Source organism: Protomyctophum bolini, assembly GCF_963924005.1.
Source record: "Protomyctophum bolini genome assembly, chromosome: 2".
In the NCBI taxonomy this organism is placed as follows: Eukaryota; Metazoa; Chordata; class Actinopteri; order Myctophiformes; family Myctophidae; genus Protomyctophum; species Protomyctophum bolini.
Genome location: NC_137863.1, coordinates 18,328,027 through 18,350,411, shown reverse-complemented (window position 1 = coordinate 18,350,411; position 22,385 = coordinate 18,328,027). Strand labels below are relative to the sequence as shown.

Below are 22,385 nucleotides of genomic sequence, written 5' to 3'. Positions count from 1 at the left end.
TTTTCATGTCAAGGACCCCCCTCCCCCCAAATTGATATGTATTTAGCCACGGACCCCCCACAATCTGAAATTGTTTTGTGCCAGGGGCATGAAGAGACGGTTTGTGTTCAAATAAATTCAAAGAAAGGAACTGGTTGGAATAATGTGTTTCTTCCACGCGCTACGTCCGGAAACTCCCCCAGTCAGGTGAAAACTAAGAAGCAGCTTGGACTCCTCATGCATAGAAGGAAGCATGAGGTCAGTCCGCTGCCCTCCCCAGGTTGGCAGAGGAAGTGCAGCACTCAGGATTACATTAGATAATTGACACTGGGTGAAAAAATGGGTTGCAAAATCGTGGGATACATTTTTGAGTATTTTAAAAAAAAATTGATATCCTTCTAATATAAAAAAAATAATAGCAGATGCGATGCGCTGCGAGCTTGTAGATCTGCTGTTGTTGAAAACCAATGTGTAAATGGATAAAGTGGTTAAAATGATTGTGATGCCATATTAGCACATTTTGATGGGGACTCCTTGGCATGACTCGAGCAATTAAATCAATCAATCATCAAAACAACTTTGGCACTTTTAATTGAACACCAATAAATCTCTCAGACACTGATGCAATAGCTACAGTGTTATCTAAGATCAGTGGTTCTCAACATAGGGGTTGTTGTTTCAGGGGGTCCCCCACTGAGGTGGCCTTGTAGTTAGAGTGTCTGCCCTGAGACTGGAAGGTCGGAGTTCGATTCTCGGCCAGGTCATACCAAAGACTCTGCTTGGCACTCCGCATCAAGGGTCGGATTGGGGTAAGGGTGTACTTGTACATCATGCCCAGGGGGTGTACTTGTACATCAAGCGTTCTCACGTTACAGAAACAGGAGATAAGCTCCTGCCCTGTGGGCCTCATGGCTCGGCAAGACTTACTTAGCGACCAAATGGGCCCTTTGAGTCTATAAAGTTGGGAGACTGTTGTTCATTTGGTTTAGTTTGTACACTCTCAGAGTAAAATTTACAGTGAGGTATGTTACAGTGAAGATTGGAGTCAACCCAAGCTAAATATTCTATAATCTATATCGCAAAAATAGCTTGTAGATCTGCTACTTTGGATGCTTTTGTGTGATGCTGTAGTATGATACAGACTCAGAGTAGGCAGTAGGGCCTGATTGATTTACGAAAAGAACACAAAAGGCCAGAATGTGGAGATAAGAGGTTATTGCCCAATATCAAACCAGGGGTCCTTGTAAACAGCATGTGGTACAGTAAGACAAAAAGGCAGTGGGGGCGTGCCTGTCAGGGTGGAGGGTCCCCAGTTCAAAAGGGGGTCTGAAAACCACTGGTCTAGACTCTAATAATCCTCTATGCTTGTTGAAAGGAGTTTGACCTACTCGAGGAACTCTGTGATGTACTTGCGGCTGCATTTGGACCACATCCAGGGGTTGGTGTTGTAGTTGAGCGTGGGCGCCATCACGTGCTGCTGGATCTTAACCCCGTCCTCTTTGCACTTGTTGCTGTCATCGTGGGGCATGTTGAACCTGTGGGGCAGAACAAAACAACCTGTCAGATGTGTGTCAACATCATCATCATCACCGGTGGTGACGCAAAACTGCTGTACTGTAGATTTCAGTGGTTCTCAAACTTTTTCATGTCAAGCAGGATCCCCAAATTACACATTTTGCTGCAGGACTCCCCCCCCCCCCCCCCCCCCCCCATCCATATGGGGAAGGGCCCCTGGCGATGTTGTGTATGTCGCGACTACATATATGCCCATATATGTAGATCCCTGATGATGTCATGAGGCATGATCATACCAGAGTAATATAGTAAGAGAGTGGCGACACTAGTGTTGACTCCCATTGAGATAGCATGAGCACTTCCGCATTCCATTGTTACAATGGAATGCGGAAGTGCTCATGCTATCTCAATGGGATAGTTCCAGCCATAGGAGCAATGTTTGGAACGATAGCCCATAGGCCCCCGCTTTGCATGTCGCTACTCTCCTACTCTACACTATGGTTCATACATGGGGGCATGACGGACCAACGGGAAATGCGCATGGGGGCGTGATGGATCAATGGGAAATGCACGTTTGCATAGTAAATGCGACCTGTGGTCACAATAATGTCATGATGACACAGTGCAGCCAGCAGCCTTCTGCCCAGAAAGGACATTCCCTGGACCCCTCTGGCACTCATCACAAGCTTTTCGCTTTGAGTAGGGAGTAGGACACATCACTTTTGCTTTGAATAGTAACCGATTACATGCCATCACCATTGAGGGCGCTTGGGAACCAGTGCCAACAGAATATACGAAAAAGCATGCGAAGAAGACCCTGTGATTTGCCCATTTGAACCGGAAGTAGTAACCGGCCATTTTCGAGTCACCGTCGGGACCCTAATCTAGCAATAGAAACGCTAATAAGTGTGATGGGCGGCACGGACCTATCGGTAGCCAGAGAGATTGGTGGAAGCTTCAGTAGCCCAGGAATGCACGCTATCATCTCCACTTCCATGAAGAACAAAGTCCAATAAACAGATTCTTGAGGCCATTTAGGGGGAGATTAAATGCTATGCTATTTAATCTCCTTTTTTCCTGGTCACTAATTCTTACTTTGTCTTTCTTTCTTTTTATCTAATGGAGGTAATACTGAAAGAAAAAATGGTTGAATAAAAGAGAGAAAGGAAATTGCCAGTTGTCCAGGGTCGAAAATGTGTTGACTTTCCGAAAAAGTCTGCATTGTACAAAGCACCGAGGTAGCTTGGAGCACACAGGGCTCTCACTTTGCAAATAATTATTGGAGACTGTTACGGACCCTAACAGCCCTCATACTGTATCTCTAACAAACAAAATGCTCTTTCTAACCCAACACACAAAAGGTGGGATTGTTGAATTCCTTTTTTTTATCCGCATCAAGAGGTGACCACATTGCTGTAAGAATGTGTAGGCACTAGGCACATGGAGCTCAGTGCTATACGGTACCTGTCGGCTGGGGAGCAGAGTAGCACCGACCGTGTTTACCGGTAAACTCAGCTTCAGGTCCATTCAGTTTATTTATTAGGAGTCAGACGGCAGCTTTACATACACATAATCGTTGCTGTCGGGCAGAAACCTCTAATCTCCGCATTCTTAACTTTTCGCCTTCTTTTTTCCCCAGCCTACGTGATCATACTAACTACAATAAATAAATAGCATCAAAAGTAACAGATCCACAAGCTCATTGATCTTGTCAATCTGCTACGCATGAATATGAATCCTGAAAAGTAACAGTTTTGGACATATGAGGTTTCCACCGAGACGGTATGGATTCCAAGAGACAATAACAGACAAAAGGACCCATTTCTGCTTGCAAATGAAACAGTTAATTTAATCTTTAAAGGTCTTCGTGCCACAGTCCTATTTCCTCCTAGATGATGATCCTTGGGTATTATTATTTCCCGATTGTTTTTCTCCACTAAATAAACTGTACATTTAAACGTTAACGTTGGTGATATTTACATTGCCCCACATGTTTACAAACATTAAAAGTCCATAGACCTGGCTGCCATATGACGTAATTTCAAAAGCCAGACATTGGAGGGTCTGAAACCCCTCAAAAAACAATATTTCTGTGGGTAAATCCCAACAGCTCATTCAAAGTACCGGCTTTGATTTTGTCACCGCCTGCGCCAGCTACTCCTAGAATTAGTAGTGACCCCCAGCTCAGAGAAAACAGCCATTCAAACGGAGGAAGAGACCAGAGGCACTTACACATGACCGAGCTCGTGGGCAATGGTGAACGCAGTGCTGAGGCCGTTGTCCTCGCTGATACTACAGCTCCTGTATGGGTCACACACTGTCCCCAACTCCGCAAGACCTACAAGACAAACGTCATCATCGACATCATTGTTGTCATTACCATCACAATTGCCATGATTAAACGATTTCGATTTAGGAATTTAGCAGACGCTCTTAACCCAGAGCAACTTACAGTAAGCAAGGAATGTATACTGTATAGCCTAGGTAATATATCAAAATGCATAGAAATAGTCTGTACATTGAAACTATACACACTATAGGATTAAATCTAAATTACATTTTAGCTTAAGCCTGCAAGATCGTCAAGGCTAGATCAAGTGCTAGTACGAGCAATAAACACAACAATAAACATAACATTGATTTTCTTTTGCGATATGCATGTATAGAAACACATTTACCTAAAGTGTCACACTTATCCCTCGCTCTGCAAATGTCCTGCCTGGTGATGAAGACAGATAAAAAAATATCACACTTTAGCACACACTCAGGAGAGCATGTTTACTCAACCACACTTTAGCACACACTCAGGAGAGCATGTTTACTCAACCACGCTAATGCTTAAAGCCTTTTGTGCACCAGGTCCTAATTTTCCATCTTGATTCCACAAAATCCAATGATTACAAGTTCATGACACAAAAGAAAGAAAATAAAAAGTTCAGAATCGTTTCGACAGTCAAGTTTGTAAGGCAGATTGGTAGCTCAATATCCTCAGATAATATGGACAAAAGGAAAATATGTTTGTAAAAGTGTCTCAAAATATTGTCAATAATAAATGGCTGATGATAGTTCTTTCTATAGAAAGTGTATAAAAAAAAGCGTGTATGCGTGAAAGCTCCCCCCACACATCAGCTTCTGGGTAGGGAAACACTGATATGCTGTGTCATGATGTGTCAGTGTACCTGGTGAGGATGTGCTGTGTAATGATGTGTCAGTGTACCTGGTGATGAGGATGTGCTGTGTCATGATGTGTCAGTGTACCTGGTGATGAGGATTGCTGTGTCATGATGTGTCAGTGTACCTGGTGATGAGGATTGCTGTGTCGTGGTGTGAGTGGTGGCTGTCATCTAGCATGTTCTGGTCCTGCTGCCAGATGCAGAAGTTTTTTAAAGTGGTCTGTGCATTAAAGGAAATGGCTGGACCCTCCTGACAGAGAGAGAGAGAGAGAGAGAGAGAGACAGAGAGAGAAAGAGAGAGAGAGAGAGAGAGAGAGAGAGAGAGAGAGAGAGACAGACAGACAACATGCATGAGTTAAGGTTGAATGCTGCTGCGTTGTGTGCTCAAAGTTGTGATCAGTGGATATCGTCACTGTCGGGCAGAACCTCTTAGCTCCATATTGAAACTTTGTGTTTTTTCCGTAAATTAATATACTTTAGCGTCACATAAAAGTGACGCACAATAGCAGCTCTACAAGCTTGAAACGTGGCTTGAGCGTGTCGATCTGCAATCTTTTTATTTGAAACAGTTTGGACATAATTATGAGGTTTCCACCTGACAGAGACGATATGAAAACACTCAAGTCTCAAGTCATCTCACCAGCTCGTTGCTTATTATGACTAACTTCACAATCACAATGTTAATCAGATTGCCAATGCTGGGGTCCCTGTAGATGGAAGACACCTGGAAGGAAAAGCAAAGGGGGGGAAAGTTAACAAACATTTTTAACCACCATTTTTTGTCTACCTATACACAAAATATGGTTACACCTGTTTTTTTAAAGTGATTTAAAATTGTCAGTGTGTGAAACATTGAAGAGTCTCCAAGAGAGAGTAAGAGAATGGATGGACACTAATTAGGAGTAATTTCTTTTATACGCTTTTGAGAGTTACCTGAAACAGCTATTGCCGTGCAATTTCGATTATTATTATTTTTTTTGCAGGGAAACCGGGAACTCGGGCTGACTGAAGCGAGAAGCTGATAATGAGGCCTGAGTCCCTGTGGAGGAGGCAGCCTTTGCCAGGGCCAGAATATAGGTCAACCCCCCAACCCCCCACTAGACAAAGCCAGTATTTGAAGTGGCCAGTATATGTATGCTATCTAATACCTGGTCAGATTTGCTAACATTCATCACAGCTGTCAGACAGAAAAGCTCTGCGTCAAGCTGCAGACCCCCCCCCCCCCCCCCCCCCCCTCTCCATTCCCCAGCTGTTTGAAAGCGAGGTTTACCCCTGCCCTAGGCTACCCTTTCTCCCCCCATGGCCCTCCTCCTCAAAAGGCCGGCCGACTTGTGGCGAGCAGCCCCAAGCGGGACGAGCATTTACACGGATGTGCTGAGCAGGAACATTACAATACATACTGTACACAGTGCACTGGAAGGAATAAACAAAACATCAGAAGTGCATAATATCGTCTCTGTCGGGTGGAAACCTCATATGTCCAAAAGCATTACCTTAAAGGATTCAAATTCAAAAACAGGAAAAGTACCAGATCGACATTTTGATCTGCTATTTTGGATACTTTTGTGTGACGCTGCAGTTTGATCAAGTAGGAAAAAACACAAAAAGATAAAAAATATGGAGATAAGAGGTTTCTGCCCGACAGCAGCGATATAATGGATGAAATGCACACACGTCACGTGCAGCAAACCCTGTGTTTTATATCCCACCCCCTGGCACAAACCCTGTGTGTTTTATATCCCACCCCCTGGCACAAACCCTGTGTGTTTTATATCCCACCCCCTGGCACAAACCCTGTGTGTTTTATATCCCACCCCCTGGCACAAACCCTGTGTGTTTTATATCCCACCCCCTGGCACAAACGCCCATCATCACCCCCCCCACCCCCCGCGGCCGAAATACAAACGAAAAGCGTGCGAGGAGGGCGGCACCGTGCAACCACTCGAGCGGAGCTGGCGCGCGACGATGATTGATGACTCACGATGGACATTAAGGTGAGGATGTAGTGCTGGAGGTTGCTCCCGTGGTGCTGCACCATCTTGCTGTCGGCGACCACCATGACTTCCACGTAGCGCGGGTAGGACAGGAAGCGCTTTGATCTCCTGTGAGGTCCCGAGTCTCCTCCGCCGCCGCCGCTGCTGCTATCATTGGACGGTCTGCCCTCTGATCTGAGCGAGGCATCGCCGAGCAGCCCGGCACTCAGAGACTCCAAGTCATTAAGCATGGTGCTGCCAGGGGTGGCGGCGGTCGACCCCATTATGGCCCCCACCGCCACTGGCCTTTTCTTCTTCTTCTGCTTCAGCTTGTTGTGCCTCTTGTTGTGTCGGTGTTCGTGTCCTGGAGAGAGAGAGAGAGAGAGAGAGAGAAAGAGAGAGAGAGATAGATAGGGGAATGTCAAAAGAGTTTGACCAGATGAAGAGCCTTGGCTCGAAACGTCGTCAACAATAAACTTTTGGAGCAGATGACTGTGCAGGTTCTCTTCTCTTTTTTTGATGTCACTTTTGAACCCAGCACCTCCACTAAGTGAGGTGCGTATTTTACTAGTTTCTGAATGTCACCATTACAACATTTAAAACAGCAAAAACAGCTCATCTACAAGCTTAGAACAACAGCTATTTCTGCTATTGCTGCATTTCTGTTTCAGGTCTTGAGCTAAAAGGTTTGGGAACCACCGACATGGATGGACGGCTGATGGATGATGTGGTAAAGTGAAGGGGGTGATACATTTCAAGCATCCGATGTGTGTTTGTGATGCAAATGTATGCTGTCTGAGTGTGTGTTGTTTATGCCTCCAACGGTGGCCGTTCCGGGAGCGTATAGAATGTAAAAGTAATGCTTCCCCTGCCTCTCGCGTTTGTTTATCGTCGCTGAAAGAATGGCTTGACAAATGAATATTGCCTGAAGTGAAGTGTCTCTCTTTCGTTCTATGCTCGTCTCTCTCTCTCTCTCTGAAGTGTATGTATGTGTGTGTGTGTGTGTGTGTGTGGGGGGGGGGGGTAAACCTGGCACTCATCATCGGCCTGAATTAAATCATGAAATGGCAACAACCACAATGTTGTTGTCGAGGGCCATGCTTTTAGTTCTCTCAGCATGCTCCGATTCACCTGCAATGCCAACACCGTGTCCCAAAAGTGATGCTATAATGTACACTGCAGCACAAAATGTGGATCTGGTTGCAAACGTGCTGCTTATTAGGATTCATGACTGTAAATCAGAAACGAAAGCCTTTTTTTTTTTTCTGCAGCACAGAGGTACAAAGAAGGTTTGTATAAAGGCAGAATAGTGGTTCCTATTCATTCATTTTGGGATGAGAAAAAAAAGAAAGAAAGCGCTCACACACACACACCATGTGCACGCCACACACACACACACACACACACACACACACAAAACAAACCCAATTCCATTCATATCTACGACACACAACGTAACATACACACACAGAGACAGATGGACGGTGGACACAAACTGAAAACCAAGACAGATGCAGAAACATGCTTCAAATGTTTTACACACAATCCGGATTTGTTTCGATTGCGTAAATGTTTTGAGGTTGGTATCGTTTCAGCGTCTATACAATTGACACAGTGTCTTGACAGCGGCAGGTCTGTCCAAGTGGAGCTTATCAAAGGAGCAGAGGAAGTGCAAGAGTCAACAGGAAGTCCAGGCAGTAAACTGAGATGGGATGATACGCGAGTGAACCTCCAAAAACGGCTTTTCCTGTGTGAGAGAGCTTGGTTTTCAAAGTGCTCTCACTGTTGCAGCGTAGCTGCAGGCATAGCGGTGCTGACTGAACAGGCTTTAACCTGATTTATTTGCAGGTTCGGGCAGACGTATCGCCGGCTGACCTTTCAGAACGGAGATAATTTGCCACTCCACATTCTGCTGAATCAAGGGTATTATTTTTAGTACTGTAAGTGTACAATACGGGGGGGGGGGGGGGGGGGGGGGAGTGTTAGTACAAAGTGCCGAAAGTGCCCTGTAATGATCATAAGGCTTATAGGAACAAAAGGATTCAAGACATCTCAACATGCAAATGCAAAACAAAACAAAAATGCGAAGATGGCAGGTCTCAAGCTGAGACGGGTTGCAATGTGACACGCTGTGAGCTTGTAGATCTATTGTAGAGCTTGCAGAGCTATTTCAGTTATTCGTCATACGAATTAAGTTAAAGTCAAGTGGTTAACTTATTGAAATATATAAAAGATTAAATGTTTGCTTTTGGGGGGTCCCTGGAACAAAATATGTTGACATGGGGGTCCGCGGCCAAATACATATAGTTTTGGGCGTCCTTGACATGAACATCTTTGAGAACCACTGAGATAGCAAATAGGATTTAGAAGTCATTTGTAGAATCGGCCTTAGGTCTTAATGGGTTAAAAAGAGCTGTACGTTTGCCAAGCCACGTTCACACTTGTTTTTATCTTGGCTTTAACTCACACCTTTTAGGCCTGGTGAAGCTGTTCCACCGGCGCTTCCAATCAGATAATCATCAGCTGGCATATTACATTTTACTCTAAATCGCTCCGTTTACTGTTACATAATCGGTTCCTGCTGGGGGGATTCATAATATAGAAGACATTAGAGGTGATGCTGAGGAAACGATTACGCCTGCTGCTTACGTCTGTGGGAACCGGTTTATCTTTCATCATCCATCTTTGTCTTTATCACAAACGTACCGGCACCATGTGCGTGTTGTGCACTCACAGACCTTAATAATATAGACAGTACATACATATATACATGTGTAGCAGAGCGGCTCAGAGGCTCTGCCCAATGACCAAACAGCCTAATATCTCCTCTGGCCAAGGGGAGGATTTCCCCTTTAGGCTAGTGAAGTAGTTCTCAGACTTTTTCATGTCAAGGAGGACCCCCAAAATGTGTATTGTATTATGTATTTTGTCAGGGACACCACTCTGAAAATATGTTGTGTCGGTTAAGCTCCCGGCCCGCATCTATGTCGACATGTCCCTGAGCAAAGCACGTAACCCCTAACATCTCCCCCCTGAGTGGCGCGCTCATCATGACCATCTGAGTGGCCATCAGCTGGATGAAGAGTAACCGGGAGAGTGGGCACCTGAAGATTAAATTGCCAAATTTTTTACCCCAAAATGTACACAAAAAAGCTTGAATGTTTAACATTTAAGGGACAATATTTCATTTCATTATGGGCATAAACAAGAAGTTGAAGGGTAAAATGATGTACTGAGCTAGTTCAAATCATCTATAGGCGACTTTACAATACTTTGGTGTTTAGTTGAATAAAAGAATGCTTGCCCCAAAACTCTCTCGCAATACTATGCCTAAACCTAACCTTATACCTAAACTTCTTTATTTTGTTGTTTTCCATTTAGGAAATAAATGTAATTCTACAAATACCTTCTAGAACCAGTAGTTCTCAAACTACGCTAAATTGATATATGTGGCCACGGACGCCCCATCTGAAAATGGTTTGTGTGCCAGGGACGCCAAGAAGAGAAAATGCAGATGTCGAAATAGCAGATGTACAAGCTCACAGCGTGTCACTTCATGCCACGCTGTGATCTGCTTTTTTTGAGTACCACTGTTCGAAATCCTTTCCACATTGTATATGCCTCGTCATCATCGCACCTGCTCCAAATTACCTACCGGGTGTGCGGAAGTCATCTATCTATGAGTACCACTGTTCGAAATCCTAAGATATTTCTGAAAAACATATATAGTATAGCTCAAATAAAAAATGACACTTTCCACTGGTTTTAAAGGGTTAACAAGTCAAAGTAAAGTGCCCCTCTTCCTTCATGTATCCGGGCAAAAGCTGACCCCTATTTTCCCAGCAGGCATTGACAAAGCCCCCCCCCCACTCCTCCCCTTGGCAGAGGATTGGTCAGTAGTAGTGCTGTGAGGTTATGATGAGGTGCAAACAGGGCAGTCAGTCACATGGAGGACGCTACGCTAAGGTGAAGTCTAACTACAGCACACAAATTACAGTCAGCAGACTTCCCAGGCGGCTAATGCAAAATAGTAATGTCTGAATCAGCACAGCGTGTCTGTGCGTGCGTGTGTGTGTTTGTGCGTTCGTGTGCATATGCATGTGTCTATGTGTGTGTGTGTGTGTGTGTGTGTGTGTGTGTGTGTGTGTGTGTGTGTGTGTGTGTGTGTGTGTGTGTGTGTGTGTGTGTGTGTCTGCGTGCTCTGCACGCATGCCATCACCCATCACTATTTATCATCTCTGTCCGGTGGAAACCATTATGTCCAAAACATCGAAAAACCAAACAAAAACAAAAGTAGCAGATCTATAAATTCGAAACGTGTCACGAATCAGCTTCTTTGTGTGACGCTGTAGTATGAATGTATGATCAAGTAGGGTGTTAATTTACCAGGGGGTAACAAATACACACAAATATGGAGATTTCTACCATAGACATAGAAAGGTAGACGCCTCCTTCGGCTCTGGGGCGTCTGTATCTCAAGTGAGGGCAACCTCCGTGCTGGTGCCAGCCACGTGACTGGATGCCGGGCGCACTTCCACCCTCAGTGCGATACAGGTCGCAATGAATTGCAGCGGCGAATGAGGCATCTAGGTATTTAATGTATCTATGGTTTCTACCCCAACAACATGCAACACAGTACCTGAAGTATCACAGGCCGAGTCTTCGTTGTCGGACTCTGCTTGTTTCTTGGGCGCACTCTTCAAGTACACGATGTGAGGTTTGGTGTGTTCTTCTTGGTAGTGCTCTCCTTTGTAGCTGTGAAGGGGCTCCACGAAATACTCCCCTTCTGGAGACCTGAAAGTGCCAAGCTGCAGAGAGAGACGACATGCAGAAGGAATTATTAGTTCATTAGAAGCAGCAGTAGAACACTTGAAGCATGGTTTGTGGTTGGTTTCATTGCCATCTAGTAGATCACTGCAAATGAGCCGTTCACCAAGACCTCCCAACGTTGTTGTAATTCAAAGAACAATTATAATGGTGAAATACACGTGTTTACATGAGCGAGGAAAGAGTGAAGTACCTATGATGATGCCTATCAGAATAAACAATTGGGACTATTAATTTCAGCTGTTTTGCTTTCTTGGCAGAGCTCTGTTACATTTTGCTGTTACATTTTTACATGGCTTAGTCCTTTGGTTCTCAAAGCGGGGTCAGGGCACGCCCAGGGGTGCTTACTTTGTGCAAATCGGACTATCTTTTTTTTCTTTTTTGAAACTCAAATATTTGCTTCTGGAGGTCCCTGGCACAAAATATTTTTGAGATGGTTATCTGCTACCAAATATACATCATTTTGGGGGTCTTTCACATGAAAATAGTTTGATAATCACGGCCGTAGTTGGTTCTAGCCCAGCGCTTCTCAAACTTTTTCACTGATGTTTGGTCGAGGACCCCCCATGTGAAAATGTTTTGTGCCAGAAACAGAAACCTCCAGAAGAGAAGTTTTTTTCCTAAACAATACCAGATATACAAGCTTAAAGCATGTCACAAAGTGACACGCTGTGACCTTGTACATCTTCTCTTCACATCTTTTTGAATAGCCAACATATACTGTAAATGCTTTACATGTTGCTTTTGCTGTGGACCCACCGTGGACCCCCCTCCCTGTAGACCACCCCACTTTGAGAACCAATGTTCTAGCCTATACTTGCTAACGTGGAAACGGCATGAGAAGTGCCATATACCATAGCCAGTACTAAACTAGATGGAGCTCATTGCTAGATGTAGTTTAGCTATACATTTAGTGCCCATTATTTTCTCTCACGGTTCAACTGAACTGACTGTAAGCTGCTTGCTGACGCTCAGCTGGCTGCACGTGGAAGCCCATGGTGACGACATAGCCCTGTGCCAGGAGAAACACAGTGCTTTGATATGTTTGGCACCAAGTCCAATCTATACAGATAATAGCCTCCCCTGATAATACTAAGACAAAATGTATAATAATCAGGGAACCACTGATTATTCTGCCGTCTTGTGTTTAAAAAAGCACTGCATCAATAAATAATGGCGGTCAGATAAAGTTTGACAGGGTTTATTGTTATTGTATTATAAGCCGGCTGTGTGTGTGTCTGCTGAGCAAAGTGTGCTGCTGCATATTTATGAAAATGTCAGCTCATTCCCCCTGAAGCGCTCAGCGGAGCAGCATTATTCTATGTTGGTTCGATTTGTCATTTGAGGAATAAATTAACCTTTGATATGAAATACGTGAGTTGAATATAATATCATGATATATTTAACCCCGGTGTGCACTTTGTGCCCGGGAGTGCTTCTCTCATGTCAGTCACCACCATGCCTGCTGGGAGTCACTCTGGGACCGTGTCGAATCGCCCTTGATGACGTCAGCACTGCCTGCACTACTAGTAGTGCTGCTTGCATGGGAGTGGTAAGGACACGGTTTCTCAACGCCTGGTCCGGGGCCCGACAGTGGTCCCCATGGACCCTTGTATACAACAGGTCTCTGACAGTGTAGAAATCTTCCTAGTCCTTTATTTTGTTGTTTTCCATTTAGGAAAAACAATCTTTACGACCTGAGGCCCATTCTACAAATGCCTTCTAAACCAGTAGTTCAGTTTTTCATGCCAATTGGACCCCAAATTGATATGGCCACGGATGCCCCATCCATAACCCACTGCAAGTTATCCAGTCAGTTATGTACAAATTTAACTTTTCCCCCCTTCTCCCTCTCTCTCTTGGACGTCATAATGTGCCTCATTATGTCATATTGTCTCTTTATTGTTAATCTCTTTATTGTTAATCTCTTACATCGTTTAATGTTTGTGTTGGCACCGTTTGTTTCACATCACCATTACATCACCTAATCAACATGAGTTAGACTTTAATATATTAGCGCCCCTCACTTCACAGTGTGATTTTTTTTAACTTTATACGCCCCCAATTCCGAAAGTGTAGCTATAACTAGTACAAATGGAGAGTTAAATACAGACAGAACCATTATTGGACCGACTGGTGGTCCCCGAACCCGACGTTGAGAAGCAGTGCGTTAGCGCATACGTCACAGCACACAGACTAGTGTAGTGTGCCTTCAACTTGACTCTGTGAGTCTGGTTAGTGGACTCTTGGGAAAACTATACAAGAAGCGGCAGCGCTCGCTCTATCTAATCGAATATGTATAGCTGTTCTTTATTATCAATTTATCACTGTCCAGTCAGTTAGGGGCCTGGCTATAGCAGGCTATTAATGCGAAAATGGGACAAATGCTCTCGCACACACAAAGCTGTAGAGGCCTCTCCGCGTAAAAGGGTATCCGACCTATTAAAACCAATTAACTGTCAGGTGGGAATGAATGAATGACATGACAGTTTTAACCGACATTAGCGACATATAATAGGCCTACAGTCCAATTAGCAAAACCACCCGCACCATGCATGGCACTTTAACCACTTTAAACTCCTATATTCGTCTACTGCTCTTGTTTCTATGCGCAGTGTGAGCTTATAGATCTGCTATTGGCGAATGTCATTACTGACGAATGCCCCCCACCCCTCCCTCCCCAGCCCAGGACAAAAAACCAAACACAGGGGGCGTCGGGGTTCAAGTGGTTAACCAACCGTGCGTAAAACAACTCACCAGTCCAGAGCACAAACTGATGACCGCGGCGTGCTGCGTGTGAGCGTTCACATGGCCTTTATAGAAGCAGTGCTGGAGCTCCGTGTCCTCCTCCTCCTCCCCCGTGTCACCCTCCTCCTCTTCGGGCAAAAGATCCGTTACGTTCCCCCCTCCTCCTCTGGGTACTCCTACTCCGAGTATTGTCACAGTGTACAGCGGTGCGATAAATCCAGACTCCAGTGTGAGGTTGAGGTGGTAGCTCTGCCCGAAGGCGGAGATCCTGTAGTGGATGTTCGGCGAGGCCCATTGGTCCGTGATGGTGGTGCCGGTGGTGGTGTTGGGGCTGCTGCTCGTCTGATGATCGCCTCCTGTTAAACTTCGCTTTTTCCTCTTGAAGTGCACGCTCGTTGGGAACTTGTCGCCGGCTTCGTTCACCCGCACCGGTGTTACGATCTCATATGCGCCGATCTCTTTGACTGTATGGGAAACACACACAAATGTATTTTAGCTATAGAAATCACGCCATTTCTAATTGAGAGGTTTCGAAGTATGACATTAATTAGGTAATATGTATTCACTCATGTGCATGTGTGGCTAAACAATGAACACAATTAACTGTGTTGTTGCTGCAAGGTGGCCAAAAATCATCCAATATAAACTTCAGGTCTAAAGCAGTTCAACTGTTCAAGCAATGAAAGTCATGTGCTTGGCTCTGGCTGATCTTGGAAGAGAGAAAAAAGTCATTCATTCTGTGCCCCCGTGTGTAGAACTATTAGAATACAACAACGCATCCAATCATGGCAGCAGCCAGCCAGCCAGCGAGCGCAACAATACTTTACCTTTGCTTGAATTCAAACGCAACCTCCCCGTAGACACGACAACTTTCAAGAAGAAATCAGGGAACAGCAGAAACCCGAACCCCCAGAGGAGCACATGCATGATTGTCCACGTTCTGCGGAGAGCGGCGGCAGCCCCGAATCAATCCTGTAGTAGTCCTCCACCTCCTCCTCCTCCTCTCCACCACCTCCTCCTCTTCCTCCACCTCCTCCTCCTCCTGCACTGTCCGGCCCGGTGGCGGTGCTGCTGCTCCGGTACTGCTCCGCTGGCCACTCGGCCTTTCCGCCGGTAGTTATTCCGACTCTCAAGCACCACACGCGCGTCTCCCGGTCCCCCCTGCCACATCCAATGGGTTTGTATTATTATTATCCGCGACTCTCGAGTGGATGGTTCCTGCTGCTGCTGGCCGGTAAATGGGACGTGGTGGTGGTGGTGGTGGTGAGCGGCTCGCGGTGGATCCCCTGGCGAACATGCATAACTGCAAAGAGGGGTGGGTTTGCTCAGACAGGCGGACTTGTGGTGGGCTCTGTACTAGTGCAAGGCTTTGGACCAGAGCTCTCTCTCTCCCTCTATCTCTCTTTCTCTCTCTCTCTCTCTCTCTCTCTCTCTCTCTCCGAGGGGCGGCGCTCAGAGTCGAGGCAAAGGTACACTACACTGGTGGTGCTACAGCTACAGGGAGAGTGAGTGAGGCCACTCCCGTTAGTTCTGTAATGACAAGAGTAGAAAAGAAGGGGAGGGGAGAGGGGGTCAACTTGGACATTAATTACGAGTCGACTAAAGCAGGACTGAGTCTGTGCTTTGCTTGGTGTTGTTAATGTTTGTTACTGGTGTGCGGCAAACTGGTTGGCAGATCTTCACCATCTCAAACGTTTCCATGTCAAAGGATGGGCCCCTAAATTAATATGCATGCTATTATTTGGCCATGGACCCCTATCTGGAAAATAGTTTTTTTTTTTTATATTTGTATTAATTATCTCACTTTTTCTGGGTGGGAACACCTCCTGGTGACCACCACCATCATCCATCAAGGACTCCTGGGGTTCCACTACTTTGAGAGCCATTGCAATCCAAAATGCATGATGGAAACTTTGGAAAGCAGCCTTATAGTAAATATGAGGTCGTCAGTGGGTGCTGCCAAAGGCATTGTTTGGTGATAATGCTAATGGATTTATGAGTCTTAGCATCCTCCACAGCATGGCTTCTTCGTAGGATCCTTTGTTACGTTGAAGATCAAAGACTGCTGCTATATGTATCCAGTCAGCGGTCTGCCCGGTCTCGCATTAAGCAGGCAGAAAGGCTGACAGGAGAGATTGAAACTTTAAAGCAGCACAATGTAACTTGTTTTTAACCCTAGAACACTAAACACGACACGGGTGATTTTCACCCGGACATTTATTTTTTTGTAATTTTCATAGTGTTGCTGATGTCTGAAGTGGGTGGGTCTTTCAGTAGGCCTAGGCCTACCTTCATGATGCTCAGTGACATTATAGAAGGTAGGTGTTCTCACTGTTCTGGTGAATTTCACCCGTGTTTAGTGATAGAAAAAAATCTTTTTCTTCTTTCATTTTCTTCACTCGACCATTCTCACATGTCCCAGGAATGGCTGGACCAAAGGAGAAGTTCCCAACTCCATTTCTATTATTTTTAGGAATATGTTTTTAAATACTATGCACGTTTACCGATTTTGTGATATGGCCTTATGATATTATTATCTTACTATTTTTCGTTTTGTGAAAAGTCATGATGAAATATTAAAGAAGAGTAGCTCAAGTTGACATGTATTGTTCTACTAATATATTTATATATTTTGATGAGAAATATTTTTTTTTATGGAATATTCTTTATTGGGTAAAATATACCCCGTGTTTAGTGATTGTTTAACAAAAATATGTTTATTGTTCTAGGGTTGATGAATAGAATGCACATTTTGTCCAATCTGTATGGCAGAGAACATAAGGTTGTACAATTGGGGTGGTATTTTGTCTCCCTGCTCTTCTATTGAGACGTTTAGATTGTGTCAAAGGTCATGTCTCAACTATAGACACAGGATCTGACACAGATTTTGACCTGATGGTCAAGATTCAATTTATCCCCTGAGAAAGCAGGCAGGCTCTATTAGCTCAATGAAAAAAAAAGATAATGAAAAAAAAGATTTAAATCTTAGGAAAGTTACAGTGTGTCTTTAATAGTTTAAAAATATCTAAATCAAATGAAAGAGAAATTCAAATTAACTTACAATACACCAACTCACAGGACATGTCACAGCCATAATCAAAAAGCTCCACACAGCTGCAGTATGAAACAGTATACACCGGATCAATTAGTTTTGATTTAAAGTCTCACTTGTGTGTGACACTATACTAGAATGTTACAGTAAGCTTTATTATTATGAACATCATATGTTCTAGTATTGCTTACTAGGCCTAAACATAGTCGTACTCCAAGTAAATTAACTTCATGCACACCCCCCCTCCTCCCATTTGAAGCAAAAAGACATAAATAAATGTCACCAGCCATTTTGCTCATGCATCACTTCAGTTTGATTTCCCGGTGTCATCGCTCCGAGTGGCGAACCACATCACTGGAGGCCTCCGTGGACATTCCCCCGCCCCGCAGGACCGTATGTGGTGATAAACGCTAGCAGATGGCACACATGACTTTACAGCTCATTTGCAGAGCACGATTAACACACACAGACAGATGCATGCACATACGTACACACACACAAGAGCGAGCGAGCGAGCGTGCACACACATACACACACACGCATACACGTCACCATTAAGGACGGTTTAGTGTAACTTGGTTATGCATGCAGGTGCACACGTAAAACAATAGTCTCATAGGAAATGCCTGTGGTATCTTTTGGGGGGTGGGGGTAAGGGTAAACGCATGCCCAATGTGGGAACCTCTCTGATCAAAGACAGACCAAAAATAGTTGCCGTGAACTTTTGTCATGCCAGTCCTTACCTTTAGGGTTGCAACAATGTGCAAAACGGAACGACTGATCAAAGTGGCGGCATTATTCTAAACACAGATAACGTTTCTCACATAAATTACCATCAACTTTTATGATCGTAGCCTTTGATATGTACAGTATGATGAAACCCCAGAAACCAGCCTACTGTTAGACATCACCATATCTGCTCTGTCGGGTGGAAACCTACCTATGTCCAAAACTGTTACTTTTCAGGATTCAAATTCAAAAGTAGTGTTTTTGTCTCTAGTCAGTTAATGTGGAGTGTTAAAATACACCACAGCAGATCTGCAAGCTCAAAACCTGTCACTTTGGCACCACGTTTTGGTCTTGTGGATCTGATACTTTTGATGCTTTCGTGTGACGCTGTGGTATGATCAAGTAGGGGCGTTAATTTACGCAAATAAAACACACAAAAAGTTCAAATGTAGACATACTGTAGGAGGTTTTTGCCCTGACAGCGATGATATATCATCTTACTCTTGAAAAAGCAAGTCGCAGGCCACCCATCCTGACACCCCTGACAGTAGCTCTGAAGCCTGGAGGGCTCACTACACTGTTAGTGCTGGAGATTGTTGTTTACGTTGAACGGCATACACAAAAGGCGTGTGTGGAGGAGTACGAGGCCTTATAGTAGCTCTCACAGCTTTGCCTTCACATGTGGGCTATGAGTTAGTTGCTCTGCACTAGCCTCTCTCTCGCCGTTTGGGAATTCTTCCACAGAGAGGGGAGTCAGGGGACAGTAAAACGTCAATATGGTCCTTGCACAGTGCTGGTTCACAGATCCAGGGGGGACCCCCTTTAAACATGCAAGCCTTTCATTTACAATTAGTCCCTCTTTCCCAGAACTCTCCATAAAGCTTATTTTTACGGCACAGGGGTCACAGGTTAAAGTAAAAACAGCGAGAGAATTATTTCCTCAAGACATTGGCTTGAAATGTGCAGTGATTGCAGTTAAAAAAAAAACACATACACACTACAGGTTCCATGTTTGTACATGAACTTGTGTGGTCACAAGGTTAAAAGGTCAGGAGAGACACATGTAGCAAGGGATTTTTTTCCCCTCTCAGGCTATCAAGAGTCCTGCCAGGTCAAAGGTCATTTTTTAAATAAATCCTCTGCACATTGTACTGTATTATCGTTGTTGTCGAGGATTCTTTTTTTCCTTTTATTTTCTTGCTTATGGCTGCCTGGAGCACAGCTGTAGTGAAGTCTCCTGACAGGTTAGCATCCACCCTGGCTGCCCTACACAAGGAGGATACCTCATGTGATGTTCTGCGGGCAAAGTTTTTATCTGCATTCAGGAAACGGCCGTTCTTAAGGCGTTCATTTGCTGTTACTGGGCACCTGGGAGCTGATGGTGTTCTGCCTGTCAGCTGGTTGATTGTCCGCCATGCCTTGCGGCTAAAGTGAGTGAAATCGATTGACTCCACAACTTGGGTCCACCTTGATGGCGTCCAGCTTCTGCACGAGTGCCGTTGCAAACTCATCCACTTCTTCCCTGGAGCTTGCTTGCTGGTGGACATGCTGGAGGTGGCTGCGCTCTTCATCCCAGCCCTGGGTGTAGTTTGCGTAAAAGCCACAGGGAGTGGTTTTCCTTGCTGCCCCAAGGATACTTCGCAGTAAGCAGCATACCAGACATTTTCTTTGTCCTCAGTGAATGACTGCCAGTTTTGCCTTTCGAAAGTTCCATCTCTCTACGCGTTTCCCTGCTACTGGCTCCCTCTGGCCTCTTGCACCCCGGTCTGCCAGCTGGGTGATCATGACTGGCTGGCGACATTAGTTTTGCAAGCTGGTCTTGCACCATTTCTTGCTACTCACGGAGAAGGCTGCATGAAGGCGGTCGTCATCTCCTACACACTCTCTCTAATCTTTGATTACAGCGTGGCTCTGCAGGAGCCTAGCCATATACTGTAAGAGTATGTCTGTCTGTCTGTGGCTCTGCAGGAGTCTAGCCATATACTGTAAGAGTATGTCTGTCTGTCTAATCTTGCAAAACCGCTGGATCGATCAGCGAAAAATATCTTGTCCATAAATATTTGTGTCTGGCGATGTGGAATTGTTTTTCCCATGTGGATCCTGAGATCTACATGATTGTATTATACCCTCGTAATATTGTGTTATATACTGTTGCCTAGAAATAGTTAATTCACAGTCTGCGGAGTATGTCGCCCAAACATAACTGCATGAGCCAGTGACAAATATTTTAATCTTTAGTGTAACTAACCATTTCTCATTGACAGTCACTATACGTCAAGTTTCTCAAAGAGAACCTATACACAAGTCGTTGTAGTCAGAATCAACTTTATAGACACATCACAGGTTTATAGGTATGTAAAATAGCAGCAGCTGAAATGTGTTAATAAGAGAAAGAGTAGAAGAAGGAGGGTGCAAGGGAAAGAGAGGGAGAGAGATCAATAAAAAAACAATAATTTGTCTACATAGCCACTGCTAAAATGCAGCAAATATTCTCCGTCTCCCCAGGAATTCTCATTGAAAAACTCCTGGAGGTATTTGTAAGTGGTTAAATGGCCAGGCAGCCTCCATATCCAGTGCTTATCATCAATGAATGGTCCCTTCCCTCTGATGGAATCTCAATGGGAGCGACAGAGAGACAGCCACTGTGTGTGTGTGTGTGTGTGTGTGTGTGTGTGTGTGTGTGTGTGTGTGTGTGTGTGTGTGTGTGTGCGCGCGCATGTGTGTGTGTGTGTGTGTGTGTGTGTGTGTGTGTGTGTGTGTGCGCGCATGCGTGCGTCTGTGTGTGTGTGGTGTGTGCGCATGCGTGCGCATGCGTGCGTGCTTCTGTGTGTGTGTGCGTATGTGTACGTGTGCATTCTCAATGGAAGGGGGTCAGTGGGGTCAGCATTGCAGGCGGGCAGTGTCATTGAGAGCAGCTCTTGTGCAGAGACCCCTGACAGTGTAAACTTCGCTTCCTCCCTCAGTTAAGATGATAGGAGCGATAAGGTGCTGCGGCCGGAAAAGCTTGAATGAAGGGACAAACCCTGGCCTGGGATTTCAAAGAGAAGAAACTCTTAATTGCAGTTCTTTCATGATCTCCTTTTTTACCCCCTCCCCTCTCTTCCCCAGCAGTCAATCCCCCACTGGTCCCAGTGAAGCTTCTTCATTATGCCTAACGAACGCAGTGGTTCCCAAAGTGCGGTCCGGGAACGCTCAGTGGTCCTTGGAGGGGTTCCAAGGGGGTCCCCAGCTAAATGTATTACCGTGGCTACTTGAGAAATAGCAGATGTACAACAAGGTACTGTACCAGCACCTCACTTCATGCCACGCTATTTTTTAACATCTTTTTAAAAAAAGTTTGTTTTGAATCATTTTGAAATTTGTAACACAAATCTTCTCTCTTCTGGGGGTCCCTGGCACAAAACATTTTCAGATGTGGGTCTGCGGTCAACTATATATCAATTTGGGGGTCTGGCCTAGCACTGTAGGCTTGCAGAGTGGTTACCGGTATACAGAATTATTGATTGATTGCTTTTTAGTGGCCAACCCCCATGGGTTATATTTTACGCTTACATGTTTATATTCACAATAGTACATTCCATTACAACTGAGTGACTTCTCTCCCAATGTGCCACAACAAAAACTCCTTTCCCGAAACATATCTCAAGTTTTTCATGATCATCTAACTCAAGGAAACCACCACAAATAGAAGACATTTTACTATAACCTCATATATATCATATTTAGGGCAATAAAATAAAAAATAATAGTTCAAAAAACAAATAGTATCTCTCTTCCCCTGGAGTGGCATTTAACATACCAGACAATGAAGTATTGCAGTGATGACTGTGTGTTGGTAAGAGCTGAGACTCTTTCATGTCATGTAATAAGCATTGCATCAGGGTATTGTTGGCATAGACTAGCTAGAATGCGTGGCAAATGAAATGACGGCGGTCAGTCACTGAAAGAGGGAAATGACATCCTGTGAAGTGGAAAATGAAAGACATGCCTTGTTGAAAGTGCAAGTGGCCCGTTACCATCCACAAAGGACAACACTTTTTTTGGTCTCTGGTTTAGCCCACAGTTATTTTCTTCTTCCACACAATGTTACCTTTTATGCACCACATATCTAATGTACATTTCTCAGTTCTATTTGCACTTTTGACTTTCACATTTCTACTACAGACCGTAAAGACAACCTTAGTCACTTTTTCATGATTGGCTACCTCTAAGTCTATAAGCCAATAGGCAATGGGAGAGTTACCCATAAATCCCATACTCTGAACCCGAAATTGTGAAGCCGTGAGCTGCAGAGGCTGCGGCACACAAACTGATTATTATAGCCGTTTAAAAACGAGAGCTTGCTGCACCTGGCAGTAATGACCGAGTCGTTCTTGTTTTATAAGTAGC

General features: G+C 44.7%; 1 protein-coding gene across 2 annotated transcripts in view; it reads right to left on the bottom strand.

The window, feature by feature from the left end:
* Positions 1 to 15,559, bottom strand: part of adamts9 (ADAM metallopeptidase with thrombospondin type 1 motif, 9) — an 81,483-nt gene extending 65,924 nt beyond the window's left edge. For both annotated transcript variants that reach the window (XM_080782404.1, XM_080782405.1), the window contains exons 1-9: positions 15,043 to 15,559; positions 14,225 to 14,679; positions 11,280 to 11,448; positions 6,649 to 7,004; positions 5,308 to 5,391; positions 4,793 to 4,917; positions 4,173 to 4,213; positions 3,727 to 3,832; positions 1,368 to 1,514 (exon numbers count right to left, since the gene is read on the bottom strand). In XM_080782404.1, coding sequence (XP_080638530.1) covers positions 1,368 to 1,514; positions 3,727 to 3,832; positions 4,173 to 4,213; positions 4,793 to 4,917; positions 5,308 to 5,391; positions 6,649 to 7,004; positions 11,280 to 11,448; positions 14,225 to 14,679; positions 15,043 to 15,142 — 1,583 coding nt within the window. In that variant the 5' untranslated portion in view covers positions 15,143 to 15,559. The remainder of the gene's footprint in view (positions 1 to 1,367; positions 1,515 to 3,726; positions 3,833 to 4,172; positions 4,214 to 4,792; positions 4,918 to 5,307; positions 5,392 to 6,648; positions 7,005 to 11,279; positions 11,449 to 14,224; positions 14,680 to 15,042) is intronic.
* Positions 15,560 to 22,385: the final 6,826 nt, after the last annotated feature.